General features: G+C 41.5%; 1 protein-coding gene across 1 annotated transcript in view; it reads left to right on the forward strand.

Annotated features, from left to right (window-relative positions):
• The first annotated feature begins 3,433 nt into the window (after window positions 1–3,433).
• glra2 (glycine receptor alpha 2) overlaps window positions 3,434–20,062 on the forward strand; it is a 225,165-nt gene continuing 208,536 nt past the window's right edge. The window contains exons 1-2 of the mRNA XM_033033354.1: window positions 3,434–4,395; window positions 5,359–5,495. Coding sequence (XP_032889245.1) covers window positions 4,328–4,395; window positions 5,359–5,495 — 205 coding nt within the window. The 5' untranslated portion in view covers window positions 3,434–4,327. The remainder of the gene's footprint in view (window positions 4,396–5,358; window positions 5,496–20,062) is intronic.

Consider the following 20,062-nt stretch of genomic DNA (forward strand, 5'->3'; position numbering starts at 1 on the left):
ATATATATTTTTAGTTTTAATTCACTTTAGAGATACAATGTGGAAATAGGCCCCTCAGCCCACAGAGTCCATGTCAACCAGTGATCACCCATACACTTGTTCTATCTTACACACTAGGCTAATTAACCTACAAACCTGCACGGCTTTGGAATGTGGGAGGAAACCTGAGCACCCGGAGAAAACCCACACAGTCACATGGAGAAGGTAAAAAAACTGTACAGCCAGCATCCGTAGTCAGGATCGAACCCATGTCTTGTTCCATATACCCACAGGATAGTGTACCCATAGCCATGAAAAGTTTTTTCTCAGGTTCCTATTAAATTTTTCCCAGCTACTTCTCCTTAAAGCAAATTCCCTGTTTTCATATCTTTCTCTATGGCAAAAACAGATGAGTGCAGTTTAGTTTGGAGATACAGTGCAGAAACAGGCCCTTCAGCCTACCGAGTTCGCGCCGACCAGTGATCCCCATACATTAACACTATCCTACACACAGTAGAGACAATTTACAATTATACCAAGCCAATGAACCTTCATACCTGTACGTCTTTGGAGTGTGAGTGGAATTTGCAGTTCCCGGGGAAAACCTGTGCAGGTCACTGGGAGAATGTACAACACTCCGTACAGACAAGCACCCATAGTCAGATTGAACCTGGGTCTCTGGCACTGTAAGGCAGCAATTCTACCGCTGTGCCACATTTCATTGAGGACCTTGTCCATCTTATATGAAAGGTTGCCCATAGGAAAGGTTTGGAAGGTTATGGGCCGAACATGGATAAATAGGGCTATCTTGGGTGGGCCATCTTGGTTGGTCTTGATGAGTTGGGCCAAAGGCATTCTGCATGTCTCTATGACTCCATACTCTTAGAAAGTGTATTTCTCTGGTATATCACATGTCCTTGAGAGAGTTGCTCACTGCATCAACCAGGTTGTGACTAATCACTATACCTTTGCTCATGCCCTTATTGTTGGAATGCACTCCCAATGATTTCAACCAAGATGTCAGAAGGCTGCATGCTCTCATGTTGAGGTCTTGAGATGACCAATCACGAGGACCTCCCCAAGTGCTTGGACCTAAAAACCTCCAGATGCGACATGTGGTTCTTAGATACCTGCCGGACAGTCAGGCACGAAGACAAGACAAAACCTTGTGGAGAAAAGAGTAATGGCAGAGGAGAAATCCTGAGGAAAGAAAGTACACGCCACCTCTGTGACAACTCTGCCACTCATGGAGGTTCTTTATTCACCCAATTCAGTCCCGTCATAGTTTTGTTTAGAGATACAGCACAGAAACAGGCCCTTCAGCCCACCTAGACCACCCCGACCAGCGATCCATACATATCAGTGTTATCTACACACACTAGGGACAATTTACAATTATACCAAGATAATTAACCTGTACGCCTTTGGAATGTGGTTGGAAACCGGAGATCCATGAGAAAACTCATGCAGGTCACGGGGAGAATGTACAAACTCCACACAGACAGCACCTGTAGTCAGGATCGAGCCCTGGCGCTGTAAGGCTGCAACTCTACCACTATACCACCATGACAGACTGGCTATCAGTAATTTAAATCTGGAAATAACACTCAGTCATTTACATCCTCAAAGGAGTGAAAGGGGTGAAAGGAGTAAAACATTAAGTGTGTATGTGTCTCACATTGCAGAAGGATGCAGATGAGGTATATCCTTATATCAGGGGAGGCAAGAATGATGGTAACGATGTTTCAGACCAAGAATCTTGTTGTGTGGGTGCTGGCCAACCTGGTCAGAAATCTTACACAAATGGTGGTCCAAGCGCAGTGTGTTGAATGATTTGTATTTGAGGGGGGCAAATAACCAGGAAGCTAGGCCTATCAAACAGGTTCCCATGAGTTCAGTCCCAAAGTGGTTGACAATTAATGGCGAACTTGCAACACATCGCCACTGATATAAATGGAAACCCTGCTATAAATGTTGACATTACAAAGCAACATGGGGCACCGGCAGCCATATGGGGAGTGAATTAATTGTTGCAGTAAGCAAAATCTCAGAATTAATGACATGAAGGTTGGGAACTGAAGGCCAAGAAGGCCGATAAACTCAACACTGGCATACTTTTCAATATTCGGCCCATCCGGAAAAATTAAAAACAGCCAGCTAGAAATGTTGATGGCGTGGGCACCAGGTGCACATCAATGGATGGAGACCAGAAAATATGTTTTTTGGAAGTTTTTTGAAAATATGGAAGGGAAGATATATCCCATAAAAGATATAGAATATATAAAATATATCATATATTCTATATATAGGATATTATATCCTATAAAATAAGGAAGGGAAGATATATCCTATAAAATAGATTTTGTATTGTATAAGGTGTGCCAAGAAAACAATGTCCCACTGGGTAAAATTTGATCGCTAATCAATTTTTAAGTTCTATTTTTTAATTTCTATTCTCTTTCTTATCATTAGCTTATGAAATCACAAACCAGCCACACCAGAACTTATTAGGTATGTGCAATGCATAATTGAGTTGCTCGATTTCAATAATTGAAATTATCTTCAGTCGGTCCGCTGGGCTTGTCGTTTCTAGTAAACACATTAAGCTACCGAGTGAACTTACGATACTCCTGTTGGACAACGAACAGATACATTCAATGAGACTTGACTGCAACATGCCCTGGATTCTATCGAAGATAGACACACAATGCTGGAGTAACTCAGCGGGACAGCTAGTATCTCCGGGGAGAAGGGACGGGTGACGTTTCGGGTCGAGTCCCTTCTTCAGTTCCGCTGAGTTACTCCAGCCTTTTTGTGTCCATCTTCGGGTTAAACCAGCATCTGCAGTTCCTTCCTACACATGCAGTTTATAACTGCTTCAGGGCAATAGCGATGGAAACATGTCGGGCAAGCCAAAGATAAACGTTTCTTACATTGTAAACTCATCACTTTTGGTTTACGATTGAAAGATAGATAGGGGGGGAAAAGTCAATCACAATGATCGAAGCAATTTAATGAAATGGTACACGAAGGAATATCGGCCCTCATCACATTCCGATTGTTCTAACAGCAACATGTACAGATTCCATTCATCACAACAGCGGGAGGGCAGAAATTAAAGTAACCGAACAGTTAATGTCTACGTTAAGAAGGCTGATTGTCTGCCACCTGCAACATTATTAGGTGAACTTGTGTAGGAAGGAACTGCAGATGCTGATTTGAACCGAAGATAGAGCCCTCTCAGTCTGAAGAAGGGTCTCGACCCGAAACGTCACCCATTCCTTCTCCCCAGAGTAGCTGCCTGTCCCGCTGAGTTACTCCAGCACTTTGTGTCTGTCTTATTAGGTGAACTTTCTATTTGTAAACAAAGGTACCAGATCTAGCCATCTCCTATATATAACGCCATCGTTTCTTAATAGTCCGGTGTTCATCCGGAGCTTATATTGCTGGTCTGTTAGAATCTGGGCGAACATATTGGGCAGTGAATAGCAAAGCAAAAATCCATAAGAATGAGAATGGAGCAACTTTGTATTAACAGGTGGGCAACAACGCAGTTGAAAAAATGCCAGGCTAACCAATGTGTTACCAGCTCTCGGTTTCCCAAAATGGTACTGATTCCTTTGAATTGGAGGTACATTGTATGGTTTACATACAAGTCTGTCAAACATTCTAGCATCAGCCATTTACAGTCTGCAGAATTAGAATGATGAAAGAGATTGTACATGACTTCGCATTGCTAATCCTCAATCGCATGGACTTCTCCATCCATCTGATCACTTGGAGCTCCTTAGCAAGCCGGTCACGTCCCCATATAGAGGCTTGTAGACATGCGTGATGTTGGAGTTGCAAGCCCGGGAGCTGTCCAAGTGCTGAAATACACTGGCTGGTCCGCTCTTCACTGACTTGAGCCGCCCTCTATCCCCCTCCCACTCCCACCCTCCTCAACCCCAGCGAATATGGTGCCGGCGCCTCCCGGAGGGGAGCCCAATCTCAACCGCTTCCCTCAACATGAAGTTTGATTCCTCCCGTTCCCCTGACGTCGTGTTTACGGAGGGGTTTTGGGAAAAGATGCCATTCTGACGCTCCTCACTCCCCACAGCAACAGCGCGATCTCCAAGTCTCCCGGCGCACGATGATACTGAGGACTGATGCCCTGCATTGTCCTCCCTCCGCCCGCGTCTCATTCGCCGACTGTTTGGGTGGAAAGCGTTGGATCTGACTTCCCCACACGATTTGCCGAGTGTTTTTTATTTGAAGAAGGGGGTGGGGTGGGGTGGGGAGAGCCGTTGTTTCCAGAACACTGCGCTCGATATCAGACAGACAGATAGGGAGATAAGAGTTTGGCGGAATGCATCGACCAGTTGTGAAAATCCTGACAACAGTGTTCGCGTGCTTCCTGGAAACCAGCAACTTCAGGTATGGTCGGCATTTAACACGGGCTGCCTGCCGTGCGTTTGGTCTCCGTTGCCTTTTTTCTCACGTTGCGAGCATAACCAGGTCGGCGACTCGAACAATGGGGAATTGCACAGCGCGTAGTGAAGACTTCTTATGCATCCTTGTCCTCTGGGCGTGCATTGGAGTAACAAAGCATCTCCCAGTCTTCGTGAAAGGGGTTGTGACCGATCGAAGCCCGATATAGCATACACGCTGGAAGTTGTAGTCTGAAACGTGGGGGATACCTTAACGTAAAGCTCCCCACCCCCACCCCTTATTTGTTGTCCTTTAGCGGAGGGGCGACAACTATCCCTCTTCACCAGCACGCTATGTGGAGCGAAAGTTCTTGAAATCCCATTGTATTTTGAGCCCGGAGCTGCGAGCAGCATCAGATAATCGTAAATATTTGGAAGTGTAGCCACGCAATTTCATTTGTTTTCTTGATGGTTGGACATACATTGGTTGATTGTTCCGAATAATAGAAAAATCCATAAAATATCCTCGTATATCCCGCTATAAATGAATATCACATATATTAATAATTCAATTGTGTGTGTTTTTACGTTGGGGAGGTCTCTTTGATGGAGCTCCGTATTACTTTGTATGCATTCCGAATGCATTCAAAAGCTCTGGTTAATGTGGCTCTCAGCAGAACGAAACGTGTGTAGATTAAAATATGACTGATGTGTATCTTCCTGTGAAAGCTGTCTTTGACATGAATTTTCAACACATGGGCTTCATGGAAAACGTATGTGCAATTGAAATGAGAATCAGGCTGGGGACGCTGTTGCTGGACGTATTGATCCTCTATTTGATACCGGGAAACCCCCCAAAATATTTCCGTTCAAACGGGCTGCCTTGTTGTCGCCCACACGGCACAATGTTGTGTATCTGAAACCAATTGTCAGCGCGGATCTGCCTAACGCCGGGTTGTGTGTTCTTCAGGTTAGCCCTCTCCAAGGAACATGATTCCAGGTCTTCAGCCAAACCGGCCTCGCAGACCATGTCCCCCTCGGATTTCCTGGATAAACTGATGGGAAGGACGTCTGGATACGACGCCCGAATCAGACCGAATTTTAAAGGTAAAACGGGGCGACCAATAATCGGCGCAGCAAGTCGGCCCCCGCCCATTGTCTAAATCTGTTCTGGGACCTCGCATTTACAATTTGTCATGTGTAAGAGGGGATATAGCGTAGCAGTTTTTTTTTTTTGCGGGGGGGCGGGGGGTGGACGACGACTTTGGAAGACCCCCTGTTGCCAACTTCGGGCGAAGTGTAGCAACTTCACTTTGCAACGCCAGTCCAATTCGATTTGGAATATCACAAATGTACAAACGCGAATTTGTCATTTGGAAGGCAGTATCCGTTTACTGGCACGATGGTGCTATTTGTCATATGCTGACGCTTCCTTCAAAAACAGTATGCCCCGAATCGATTAATGAAGCCAGCGCTTTTGATGAGAGTAAAAAAAAACGTGTATGTGCAGGTTACGCCCCCCCCCCCCCCCTTCTAATGTTGACATAATATTTGCTTTATAAAAAGAAAAAAACAAACTGGTATGCTATTTCCCCCGAGTTACGTAACGCGAGGTAAAATAGATGTCTATTAACACAACCTTTGATCTTATTCCCAACGCCAACAATAAATATGTGGATTAAGGGAAAGAAATCGCAGTTGCAACATGTTGATCATTTGAGTTACAGGCAACCCGTTTGTAAAGGAGATGTGATGATATACATGTGAATGCTTATGTCTAGTACTCCACCTGATGAATATTGATTGATGATTCTCCGAATATTTATGCCACTGTACAACGCCCAATAAGCATTGCATGGAAGTCAACCGATCAGGTCAATCAGCTCAATCCACCTTTGACAATTACCTGGACAATTAGAGATTATTGGCGTCCTTCAAGTTTTTTCACATTCATTGCTCCTTATTTCAAGTCCCTCATATGCAAAATCACAGAACCCAAACTATTTGAAATTCAACAGAAATGCACAGATTACGAAGCCCTATGCATTTAGTAACATGTAGGAAGGAACTGCAGATGCCGGTTTACACCGAAGATAGACACAAAATGCTGGAGTAACTCAGCGGGACAAGCAGCATCACCGGAGAGAAGAAATTGAAGCATTTAGTAATATAACAGCATATATGTTACTGGTACCAAATACAATAAAATAAAAAACAAAGCTGAAGATATCAACCAGCCTTTAGGTGTTGAGATTAGAAATACCAAATGCCCATTCACTGCAGGTTCGTGTAGGACTGAAATAAGGAGCATTTAATGGGGGGGAAATCAGAAGAATGCCAATAATCTCTAATTGAATGCTTGGTGTGCAGCTCCAAGACCCGAATGCTGCACTACACACTGATTAACCAGATTGGATGACTTACATGCAATGCTTATTGTATGCTGTAGAGTGTGGCGTAGAAGGTAGCAGATGCCATGCCAGGCTGAGATGCATCCCGTCAGAATATTTCATATAACATACCTGTAGAAGTTATAAAGAATGCTTATGGGCATGCCAAGTCTTCTCAAACACCTAAGAAAATAAATAGGCTGATGTGCTTTCATGAGCACCACATCCGTGTGAATGGAGGGACCAGGTTAGGTAATCGGTGATATGAATACTGAGGAACTCGAAGCTGCTGGCCATCTCTACAGCAGCTCTATTGATGAGGATAGGATTACATTTACCAACCCCACACCACACCCCCAACTCCCTCCTCCATCTGCAACAGTAATTTTTTTTGTTACGCATTGAGATGAGGACATCGCTGGAAATTGGGGCATTATTACGTCCCATTTTTTTCCATGAGGAGTTATTGAGACACCTTCTTGAGTCCCTGCAGTCTATGCGATAAATACACTCCACAAGGATGTTAGGAGGGAGACTTAGGATTTAAACCCACAGGTAACAAAGAGGGCATGATACTTTGTGTGACTCAGAAGGGAACTTTGGAAGAGGTGGATTCCCATGGACATGCTGCCATTAGTGAGAGAGTTAAGCATTTGAGAAGTGCTGTTATAAGTAATCTCGCTGAGTTGCCACAGTGCAGCTCGCAGCCTATTTGTATCATTGGCTTGGACTGGAGGCCTGTGATTAGTGGTGTGCTTCAGGGCTCGGTGCTTGGCACGTTACTGTTTGTCATTTATATCAATGATTTGGATGAGAACGTACACGGCAAGATTAGCAAGTTTGCTGTTGATACAAAAGTGAGTGGTTTTACAGATAGTGAAGATGGTTGTGAAAAATTGCAGCAGGATCTTGATCGATTGGCCAGGTGGGCGGAGGAATGGTTGATGGAATTTAATAGAGAGAAATGTGAGGTGTTGCATTTTGGGAAGTCTAACATGGGCAGGACCTACACAGTGAATGAATGGTAGGGCTCTGGGGAGTGTTGTAGAGAAGAGGGCTCTAGGAGTGAACGTGCATGGTTCCTCGAAGGTGGAGTCGCAGGCACGGTAGATAGGGTGGTCAAAAAGGCTTATGGCCATTCGTCTTCATCAGTCAGAGTATTGAGTATAGAAGTTCGGAGGCCATGTTGCAGTTGTATATGGCGTTGGTGAGGCCGAATTTAGGGTATTGTGTTCTGTTCTGGGCACCATGTTATAGGAAAGATGTTGTTAAGCTGGAAAGGGTACAGAGAAGATTTACGAGGATGTTGCCAGTTCTAGAGGGTCTGAGCTATAGGGAGAGGTTGAGGAAGATGGGACTCTATTCTTTGGAGCGCAGGAGGATGAGGGGTGATCTTATAGTGGTGTATAAAATCACGAGAGGAATAGATCAGGTAGATGCACACACTTGCCCAGAGTAGGTGAATCGAGGACCAAAGGATATAGGTTTTAGATGAAGGAAAACAATTTATTTGGAATCTGAGGAGTAGCTTTTTCACACAAAGGGTGGTGGGTGTATGAACCACGCTACCAGAGGAGGTAATTGAAGCTGGGACTATCCCAGCATTTAAGAAACAGTTGGACAGGTACATGGATGGGACAGGTTTGGAGGGATATGGACCAAATACTGGCAGGTGGGACTAGTATAGCTGGCACATGTTGGCCGGTGTGGGCAAGTTGGGCAGAAGAGCCTGTTTCCACACTGTATCACTCTATGACTCTATAACTATCAACTGAATATGATCTCTGAATGTGAAGTGCCAAATAATAGTCCATAGTTCAGATAATTCCATCAATCTTATGGTGTAAGGTATCGTTTTCACACAAAGAACTGAAAAGTTTATCTTCATATTATTGAGCTTTATTTTTCTTGAATTTTGTGCAAATGTTCTATTTACTATACCTATAATCAATAAAAACTGATGTTAATAAAACTGTCCAGAGTGCAGGAGAATGAGGGGTGATCTTATAGAGGTGTATAAGATGTTGAAAGGAATAGATAGGGTGAATGCACAGTCATTTACCCAGTGAAGGGGAATCAAGAACCAGAGGACATAGGTTTAAGGTGAGGGGTAAAGATATATTATGAACCCGACGGGCAACTTTTTACACAAAGTGTGGTAGGCATATGGAACAAGTTGCCGGAAAGCATAGTTGAGGCATAGTTAGTGTTTAAAATGTTTTAAAAACTTTTTGGACAGGTAAATGGATAAGATAGGTTTAGAGGGATATGGCCCAAATGCAGGCAGGTGGGACTTGTGCAGATGGGGCATTGCTGGTCAGCATGTGCAAGTTGGGCTGAAGGGCCTGTTTCTACGCTGCATGATTCTATGGCTCCAATGTGTCTCTGTACTCCACATTTTTTAAATAACATAGTAATAATAATAATGGATGGGATTTATATAGTGCCTTTCTAATACTCAAGGAGCTTTACATCGCATTATTCATTCACTCCTCAGTCACACTCGGTGGTGGTAAGCTACTTCTGTAGCCACAGCTGCCCTGGGCCAGACTGACAGAAGCGTGGCTGCCAATCTGCGCCTACGGCCCTTCCGACCACCACCAATCACTCACACACATTCACACACAGGCAAAGGTGGGTGAAGTGTCTTGCCCAAGGACACAACGACAGTATGCACTCCAAGCGGGATTCGAACTGGCTACCTTCCGGTCGCCAGCCGAACACTTAGCCCATTATGCCATCTGTCGTCTTATACAGATATCTTTACATGACAGATACATATAGGTACTTATAGTAGTGTAAAACCCCAATTTTAGTATGTGATTCTCTTAAATATTACAATATTACAATTGTTGTAAATTTCCAAAAATGTGGCATGAAATTCTGGCGGCCAAAGTACAGTAATTTTATGTGTAAAAAAGAACTGCAGATGCTGGTTTAAATTGAAGGTAGACACAAAAAGCTGGAGTAACAGGCAGCATCTCTGGAGAGAAGGAATGGGTGACGTTTCGGGTCGAGACTCTTCTTCAGACTCATTCATTTGATAATGGAATAATGGTTGTAAAATCCATAGATGTAAGCGCACTATTTGACTGCAATTAAAGCCCCAAATTGTTAACAAGTTTATTATAGACCATCAAGCAATAGAAACATGGAAGTTCATGAGATAGGTAGGCAAATTGTGTAAATAAGTGATATTAATGGATGAGTAATTTTGTGAAGATAGGCAAGTAAAGGTGATGTATTTGGGGAAGGAGGGGGTATTTTTCATTGTGTTAAGGATGCTTCTGGATCAGTATCCCTTTAGGTTAAAAAAGGGAAGCCGTTCAGGATCTAGTTACTTCAAATGAAAGTGAACAAGAAGTAATATAATGGGAAAAAGCAAGAAGAGAATATAAATCATAATGTAATTCGTTTCAGACTTAAAATGAAAAAGAAAAGCAAGAGTTATGGGTGAAGATGTTTGACTGGAAGAAAACAGGCTTCAATAAAGCGAGCAGAGGAATAGTGTAGCTAAATTAGATAATCATAGGAAAATGTGCCTTGGACGGATAGTCATAGTCATAGAGTCATAGAGCGAACAGTATGGAAACAGGCCCTTCAGCCCAACTTGCCCACACCGGCCAACAATGTCCCAGCTACACGGGTCCCACTTGCCTGCGTTTGGTCCATATCCCTCCAAACCTATCCTATCCATGTACCTGTCTAACTGTTTCTTAAATCGGATAGTCCCAGCCTCAACTACCTCCTCTGGCAGTTTGTTCCATACACCCACCACCCTTTGTGTGAAAAAGTTACTCCACAGATTCATTTTAAAAAATTTCCCCTTCACCTTGAACATATGTCCTCTGGTCCTCGATTCCACTACTCTGGGCAAGAGTATCTACCCGATCTATTCCTCTCATGATTTTATACACCTCTATAAGATCCCTCCTCATATTCCTGCGCTCCATGGATGAGAGACCCATCCTACTCAACCTCTCCCTATAGCTCACACCCTCTAGTCCTGGCAACATCCAGGATAGTGGGTATATTGGAGATAAAACTGTAAGGTGAGTTGCATTTTCTCAGAAATAGAGAAGGCACAACAAAGGTGAAATTCCTTGGATGAATGATAAACATTAAGATGATATTTAAATCTGAGACATATGTCGTACAATTTGCAAATAATAACCGAAAGTAGTGAAGGGCCTGTCCCATTTAGGCTAGTTTTAGGCGACTGCCGGCGACTGTCATAGTCGTAGCAGGTCGCTGAAAAAACGGCGACTGGGCCCCCCTTCGAAATAAAATTTGAAATATAATCATTACTTTAACAACAAAAAGAAAAGAAGTCAGCACGGCGACAACCTACGTCACCTGGCGACAACCTACGTTAACCTGGCGACAACTACGACAGCACCTAAGTTAGGAGAAGTCAAGCTATGCTCATTGGCGTCAAACCCATAGTCGCCGACTCTCTCCGAAAAATTTTCAACGTTGAAAATCCAGTGGCGACAAGAAAAACGCTACGACTCTTTGGGGTCTGAGGAGACTACTCACGACCATACAGTGATACCCCGGCGACCATGTGGCGACAGCATAGTCGCCTAAAAAATAGTCGCCTAAAAAATATAGGCCCTTTAGCAAAGAATTAGCAAAATAAATGCTAAGCAGATACAAAGAGATGGTTGTTGGTAATGTAAAATTATAAAGCAAAAGAACAGTTAGCACAATGATAGGATCAACTGTAAATTAAGAAGAAAATCTTGCCTTTGAACAAAGGTGGAGTAGAGTTTAACAGGGTGATTTTTCTAGATTTGCTCAAAATCATGAAGTTGTATAAAGTTGCATGATCTGGAGGAAAATGTCATTCCAGATGAGAAGGAATGTCGTTAAAATGCTCCTGGATCATTCAATGTAAAAGACACCAGGCTTTGATGATTTGTATTCTGGAGTACAGGGACAAAATCAAAGAGGTAGTGTTTGAAGGTCCTGCCACAGTCTATAAATTAGCCTTGATATAAAAGTCATACATCTAAAAAACTTATTGAAATCATGTTTGGATACAAGAAAGAAAGAAGAAACTAAATTGGGTAACGGTGAACAAAATAACATTTAAAATGATGCACTTTGCGAGAATTAGTATTTGAGTCAAATTAACATTTACTAAGCATATAAGATAGAAAGAAATAGATGTTGGTGTCAGAATTACATGAACTAGGGTAATATGAAGTTTATGAGATGTATAAACTCCACGATGAATCTATCAGGCCAAGGAACCTCTTTCTCTGTTGTACTTTCTATGAAATCGGTTAAATATTACATCCATCAATTCCAACAAAATATTTTGAAAATATAATAGAATTTACAGACAAAGGAATGCAATGTTGATGGACTAAGAAGTCAATTTTCGCTTTGTAATTCTTGTGATTTTCTCTTTGGGCATGACATAAAGAAAGATCGTGATGAATTCAAGGCATATCGTGTTAATCAGAATATTGTTAACTGCAAAATTAGATGGTTATTAGAATATATTTTCTGACTGGAGGGATATTGAATTCCTTCAGGGGTCTCACAGCTCTTATATTATTTGGACTGGAGCAAAGGGACATGAGTGGGTATTAATATTTAAAGACATCTGAGAAATAAGAAACATTGTTAGAATGCAGAAGGATTGCAAGCAACACCAGGAAGTTAAAGGTTAGTAGATGAAGGGGGATTTTGGATAAAACCTGATACAGAAAAAATCATGCCTTGCATGTTGGGTGGAAAACTAGGTAAATATTCTCTAAAGGATCAAACTTTAAAGAATTTAAAGAGGATGAATAGACAATGTTCTGAAATTTAAAATTTTAAAGTGTAATAAAAAGATAATTACCATTTCAAAACCCTAGAATGAATCTTAGCTTTATAAATCAGACCATAATACAAAGATTCATTGGTAAAATGAATAGGTAACCAGCTAATTCACATTTCATAGATTGAGAAAAACCTTCCATTCTTATCATATAAGGAAATTATACATTCATAGTTCATGATTATTCAAGCATTAACATGATTGTTTTGCAAAAACAGAGGCGGGATAGATAAAGGCTGGAGGAACACAGTGGATCAGGCAGCATCTGTGGAAGGAATAGATGGATGATGTTTCAGGAAGGAACTGCAGATGCTGGTTTACACCAAAGATACAGACAAAATGCTGGAGTAACTCAACTGGACAGGCAGCATCACCGGAGAGAAGGAATGGGTGATGCGACCGAAACATCACCCATTCCTTCTATCCAGAGATGCTGCCTGTCCCCCTGATTTACTCCAGCATCTTGTGTCTATCTTCAGTGATATTTCATGTTGGGAACCTGGGTTTTGAAGTTATGGACTGGGTCCGATGGTTCCTAGTGTGGTCCATGGAAAATGCTGAGAAAATTAACACAGAAAATCTGTCATTCTAGGTCAATGTTAGCCCACCCTAATTTAAGTAGGCAAGGAGCCTAGCGGAGAAGTTTACTAAGATGTCCTCAGAGGTGAGGAGAGCCTAAAAGATGTAGGACTTCATTTTAACATTGGGTGGAAATCAGCAGGATGTTGCTGAAGTCACAAACATACTAACCTAATTCAGGTTTAGTTTAGAGATACAGAGCGGAAACAGGCCCTTCGGCCCACTGAGTCTGCACCGACCAGAGATCCCCGCACATTAACACTATCCTACACACATTAGGGACAATTTTTATACTTATACCAAGCCAAGCAACTTACAAATGTGTAGGTCTTTGGAGCGTGGGAGGAAACCGAAGATCTCGGAGGAAACCCATGCAGTCACAGGGAGAACATACAAACTCCGTACAGACAGCACCCGTAGTCGGGATCAAACCCGGGTCTCTGGAGCTGCAAGCACTGTAAGGCAGCAACTCTACCGCTGCACCACCGTCTCGCCCTAGTAGCAAGAGAAACATAGTAGATGGGGTGCGGGCAGTTGAGACCCTGATTCAGGCTATTCCTACTTGTTCTATTGTGAATTTTCCATATGAAGCCCAGAGGAGGAATGATACCACAACAAGACATTTTGGGCACCTTGAAATCTGCCTCTACTGGCTTGTCAGACAACTACTTTTCTGTGTAGGAAGGAACTGCAGATACTGCTTTACACCAAAGATAGACACAAAATGCTGGAGTAACTCAGCGGGACCGGCAGCATCACTGGATAGAAGGAATGGGTGACGTTTCTGGTCAAGACCCTTCTTTAGATTGAGAGTCACGGAAGGATATGGAAGGGTAAGGTGTGAAAACACGACATCAAAGGGGACGAATATCAAGGACAAAGTAGAATAGACCATTGTTAGCTAGGGGAAGGTGACAATGAAGCATACAAAGATAAAATTAAATCAGGAGGACAGTCAGACTGGTCGGAGAAATAGGATGGGGATGGGATGGAGAAAGAGGGAAAGCAAGGGTTACTAGAAGTTAGAGAAGTCAATATTCATACCGCTGGGTTGTAAGCTGCCCAAGCGAAATATTGTTGAACCTAGATGAGACACTACGAGTTTGATCTATCTATTTGAAGGAGCTGCTTAGATACCTATTGTGCATTTAATATTGTAGCCTGTCGATCTACAGTATGTGATTTAAATGGATGAATGTAAACTGATTTAAACTGCTCAACCTCTTCTAGGTGGACAGTGTTAAAGTTTCCCATTTTATTAGAATAAGAAATGTTAGGAAAGCTATGACAGAATTGTTCAAAATCTTGACGAGGTGATTTAAATTAATCTTCATGTGTTGATTTATATATTTTAAGAAATTCATCAAAAGTCAGATATGATAGTTGGATTTAAGAGGTGATGGAAGGGCAGGGAAAAGAGGGATATGGATCATGTACAAGCAGGTGAGATTTAGGCATCATGTTCGGCACAAACATTGTGGGTCATGGGGCTCATTTCTGTGCTGTACTGTTCTATGGTCGATGTTCTATGTTCCATAAAAGGAAATGCATGGGTGTTAATTGCATTATCCTGGCTATGCCTCTCAAACTGCAATCCCTCCCACCAATATGCACCATGGGAACGCCACCACCCACAGATTCCCCTCCAATTGACGCACAATCTCTTTGTACATTACATGAGCTTGTGCACCCAAACTGTAAATTCAATCCACTAATGAGTTATCATGATCTAGGGATATATGATTTCCTTACACCAGTTTATGAGCATCTTAGCATCAATTGAGATGCTCCATGTCCAGTAACACTGTGAGCAAAACATGATGCTGACCATACCGTCCCGATCCAGTAATTATGGACGAGCAATAAATGCCAACGTTGTCAGTGATGCCCTCAGCCTGTAAATGAATAAGTTGAAGAAAGAGAATATAGAGAGTTTAATAGAAAGATGTTACACAGATGATTGCGATAACATGAATGTAGAACCTGGAAACAGTAATGGAAAATCAGAATTGCTTTTTGTCTTAGTACAACATTGTTTGAAACTAAAAGGATATTGAGTCACCTGGAAAATAGGTGGGGAAATGGCACAATAGTGCTAGCTGTTATTAATGCACCAGGTTAATTAGTCTGAATACCTTGTTATGTTGTAAATACTGCATCTGATATTACATGGTCAAATTATGTATTTAGAATCCGGGCATAACTGGCATCAGTTTACCACTGAAAATTGGAACAAAATCTTAGTAGATCATAATGAAATCAGCCTGATATTTCTCTGTCATAGTCAGGTGATGCCTTGTAATCAGACACTAAAATAAAAATCTATCATTATGGCTGCAATTTGATTCATTTTTGCTTCATTACTGGATACCACAACCAGAGCAGTCCTGAACGACTATCTACCTCATTGGTGGCCCTCGGACTATCCTTGATCAGGCATTACTGGCTTTACCTTCCGCTAAACGTTATTCCCTTATAATGTACATTGCAAATGGCTCGATTATAATCATGTATTGTCTTTCCGCTGACTGGATGGCACACAACAAAAGCTTTTCACTGTACCTCGGTACACGTGACAATAAACTAAACTAAATTAAAACTAAACTAATCTATAGAGCTGTGCAATCTCTGCTCCATCGCTCCCATCCTCAACACCTCTGGTTCATCAGGCTGCATGTCAGGATCCAGTTTTGGATGAGACGGTGAAACTGAAATTTTCATGTATTTTGGATAATTCAAACAAAGGACCTAATTACTAATTTTGATACAGAAACGAATTACTAATTTACCCATCTGTCTTTGGCAATACCAAAGTAACTTGTTAATTCTGCCGATATGTTGAAAAGAGGAACTGCAGATGCTGGTTTACCAAAAAAAAGACCCAAAGTGCTGGAGTAACTCAGCGGGTCAGGCAGCATCCCCTGAGAACATGCATAGATGATGTTTCGGATCAGGACCCTTCTTCAAATTATTTCTGCCTATCTTAATTCATCATCCTATTATAATTTCTAAAGTTGATCTGGAAATTTTGTATGCATAATATCTGGTCGTCTTTGTTGATTCACTCAAGCCTCCTTTAACAATCGTTAGTCCTTTGAATACATTGTGGCCTCACTTACCCATATCTATCTTCCGACATCTCTGTGGTTGTGTCATGTTCACAGTCCTGTCACAGCACTGAAGCAGATCTTAGCTAAAGGGCCTGTCCCACTGTACGAGGTAATTCAAGAGCTCTCCCGAGTTTAAAAAAAAAATCAAACTTGTGGTAAGCACGTAGAATGTACATAGGGGGTACGTCGGAGCTCGGGACGTCTCTTAGCGACTCGTAATGTTAACGGCAGGTACTCGGGAAACACGGTAAGCTCGTGAAGACTCGTGAAGATTTTTCAACATGTTGAAAAATGTCCACGACAGCCCCGAGTACCTACAAGCGGCTATTACCGTAATTCTCTGAGTTCGAATCAGGGATAACTCGGGAGAACACTTGAATTAGCTCGTACAGTGGGACAGCCCCTTAAGACACAAATGGCTAAAAACATCTCTCAATATTTCCCTTTAAATTTCTTTCTATTGCTGATATGGCTGACAATGGAACATCATCCTACAATATTCTTTCTGTTGTCCAACTAGGCAGCATCGCTCTTTTCTGATTCCAGTCATGCACAAATTGCTTATAATAATGTTCTTCCTGCTGCACAATTATTCCTTGAGTGACCTGAAGTTTATTCCTGTTTATCTACTGAATGTCATCCATCCACTGCTCCCTTCCTCTCCTACCTGTCACTCTGTTTTGTTTCGATTCCTGGTGAACTTCCAATTTTGATCAAAAACAAACCTTCCATTATTGGGAATAACAAAATCTTTGCTCAGTAATGTATTTTTTTGTTACTTTTCAACACAACAATTTCAATGCACTCTTGGTTTTGTGCACCAGCCTTGTGTCATTCTCAAACTTGGGGTTGTCCAAATTCTACTGCCCAGAAACTAATATGTACCAGCCAGTATTCAATCTTCTCCCTTGCCTTTGGTTTCATCCATAACAACAAGTGTGGTGATGTCTCAGTTTGAAATTTCTTATCCTTACATGCAATTCCTTTCCCATTTGTACATTCTTACACTGTCTTGAAACTTCCCACGATTTCTGCATTCTTTCAGTTATGACCCCATGTGGTATCTCTTTATCGTCTATGAAGCGACTTTTCTTAGTTTTTAGTATTACGGAAACAGCGCGGAAACAGGCCCTTCGGCCCACCGAGTCCGCACCGACCAGCAATCCCCGCACATTAACACTTCCCTACACCGTCTGGGGACAATTTTCACAATTACACCAAGCTAATGAACCTACAAACCAGTACGTCTTTAAAGTGAGGGAAGAAACCGGTGTCCCTGGAGAACACACATGCAGGTCACAGAGAGAAAGTACAAACTCCGTACAGTCAGCACCCAAAGCCAGGATTGAACCCGGGTCTCTGGTGCTGTAAGGCAGTAGCTCTAGCACTACGCCACTGTGCCGCCCTTAAAACCTGCTCTTCGATTAAAGTTTAATTTATCTGTTCTAGTATTTCTTTTTTGTGATACCTGGATTTAAAAAAAAAAGTTTGTTAACATTCCCATGAACTATTAAAGAGTGGTTCACTAAATTAAATGTAAACCATTTGTGCTATTGTGCAGCATAATTTCTTACTATCTATTGACTGAAAATATCTTTCATATTTGAAGCTGTGCTGCCTGGATCTACCCCCACAGCTGAATTTAAGATATTTTTGTATTCGTTATCTCTGTGCCTCAACATTCATCTATATTTAAATCTTTATAATCAATTCTCAGTTACCTTCTCTCCTGTTTAAAATCCATTGTTTCTCCAGTCTTTCCTGAATATCTGGACCTCTGGGGCATTAAGTGTATGCTTATTCTCTGAACTGCTTCGCTATTTTGAATTTGTCAGATGTTTCCCAATGATGAGAACCATACCCATCACTCACTGTATAATCTATTGTTCAATATGCTGCCAGCTTCAGTGATTGCTATTTGCTTTGCTTGATAAGGATCAGTAGTATTTACTTATGTCTGAGTCCACTAAGACTCGTTCATTCCAAGATTATTCAATAAACTGCACTAGAATAGAGACGATAGCATTCAGCCTCAGTGGTTTCTTGTAATTGTTTAACATCTCCTTCAGTTGAAATTGAACGGTTCATTACCGTCAGGTTTGCTGGTAAGTGCCCTGCTTTCAATATTATTTACTAACAATATTAAAGTGTACTTTGTAACTTTGTCTGCGCCTTGTGGCACCTTTTATGTGTACTGTGTATTCAAAAACAAAGAATTTCACTGTACCTTCATGGTACATGTAACAATAAAGTATCTATCTATCTATCTATCTATCTATCTATCTATCTATCTATCTATCTATCTATCTATCTATCTATCTATCTATCTATCTATCTATCTATCTATCTATCTATCTATCTATCTGTCTGTCTGTCTGTCTGTCTGTCTGTCTGTCTGTCTGTCTGTCTGTCTGTCTGTCTGTCTGTCTGTCTGTCTGTCTGTCCTAAAATGATAAATTCATCTATTTACCTTCTCGCCTGTTGCTCATTGTTGCTCTATTCACGATTCACTCATTCCCTATTCACTCATCAGGAGTCTACCTTTGATTTAAACCAGCATCTGCAGTTCTTTCCCTCACCATTTTACCACGCTGGTTAAGGGAGAGAGAACATATAATTGCATAGTTGTTCATGGTTACTCTTAATGACAAGGAAACATGCATTGAAGTTGATTTTTCAGTGACGTACCTTATGTGTGGTTCAGGAATGACAATAGTGCGAGCCTCATTGAGGCGCCCACTGTTGTATGCTTTCTTCAGCATGAATTTCCTTTGTTACTACAACACGTATCGTGTCAATTAATGAAATGCATGGGTAAAGATGAACATTAAAGTAAAGTACTTGCTGAAAATAGTATAAAAGAATCAATAAATTGGTATGCTGCCGCAATAAGATGTTGCAATAATAATATCATAAATTATGCATTTATTAATGCTGTTTGCTCTCACCTGTCTTGGAAGAAACCAATGCCAGCCAAAGCAAACCTGTCTAAAGTTTTGCTCAGCTGTTATTGTATTAAGAGTTTTTTTTGGGGGGGGGGGTGTCAGACTCACCCCTTATTTTACAAGATGTCCAGACAAATTGGTGAACATTTTTCACTGTACCTCGGTAAGTGAACTAAACTGACAAACTGCTAAACAAATTGATCTAATGCACATGGCATTGTTCAGCTCTTATTCACTACTATTTATACATCTTCCATTTATAATATTATTACCGTGGAAAAGGGTGAATGAGATTAGCTTAATCACGAAATGGAGATTATGTGACATCGGACTTGAAATTTAAAAGACTGCAGAGATAGAATGAAGAAGAGAAGATCAAAGGTGGATTATTTAATGCCAATTAATAGTGTTTCATATTAGCGGTTAATATTTCTTTAGCCCAATTAGTATAGCGATGCCAGTTTGGACGTCCGCATTTTGGGCTGATTCCCAGAGTTATAGTCAGTGAATTATTGTTGCAAAGTCAAAGTCATAGCAAAGAAGTAGGATTTTTAACCCATAATATTCAGGTTGACCAACAATTACCTCTCTACAATAATTATTAATTTATAGCCTTCTCTGCCATGGCAAATAAAGTGTGAGTCTACATGCTTCTTATCTGTTATGAGAGTTGAGGCTTCCATTTCCCATTCAGGCAGTGGGTTCCAAAATCCAGTCTATAGTTTAATTTATTGTCACGTGTACAGAGGTACAGTGAAAAGCTTTTGTTTCGTGCTATCCAGTCAGCGGAAAGACAATATATTATTACAGTCGA

Source organism: Amblyraja radiata, chromosome 14 (assembly GCF_010909765.2).
Source record: "Amblyraja radiata isolate CabotCenter1 chromosome 14, sAmbRad1.1.pri, whole genome shotgun sequence".
NCBI lineage: Eukaryota > Metazoa > Chordata > Chondrichthyes > Rajiformes > Rajidae > Amblyraja > Amblyraja radiata.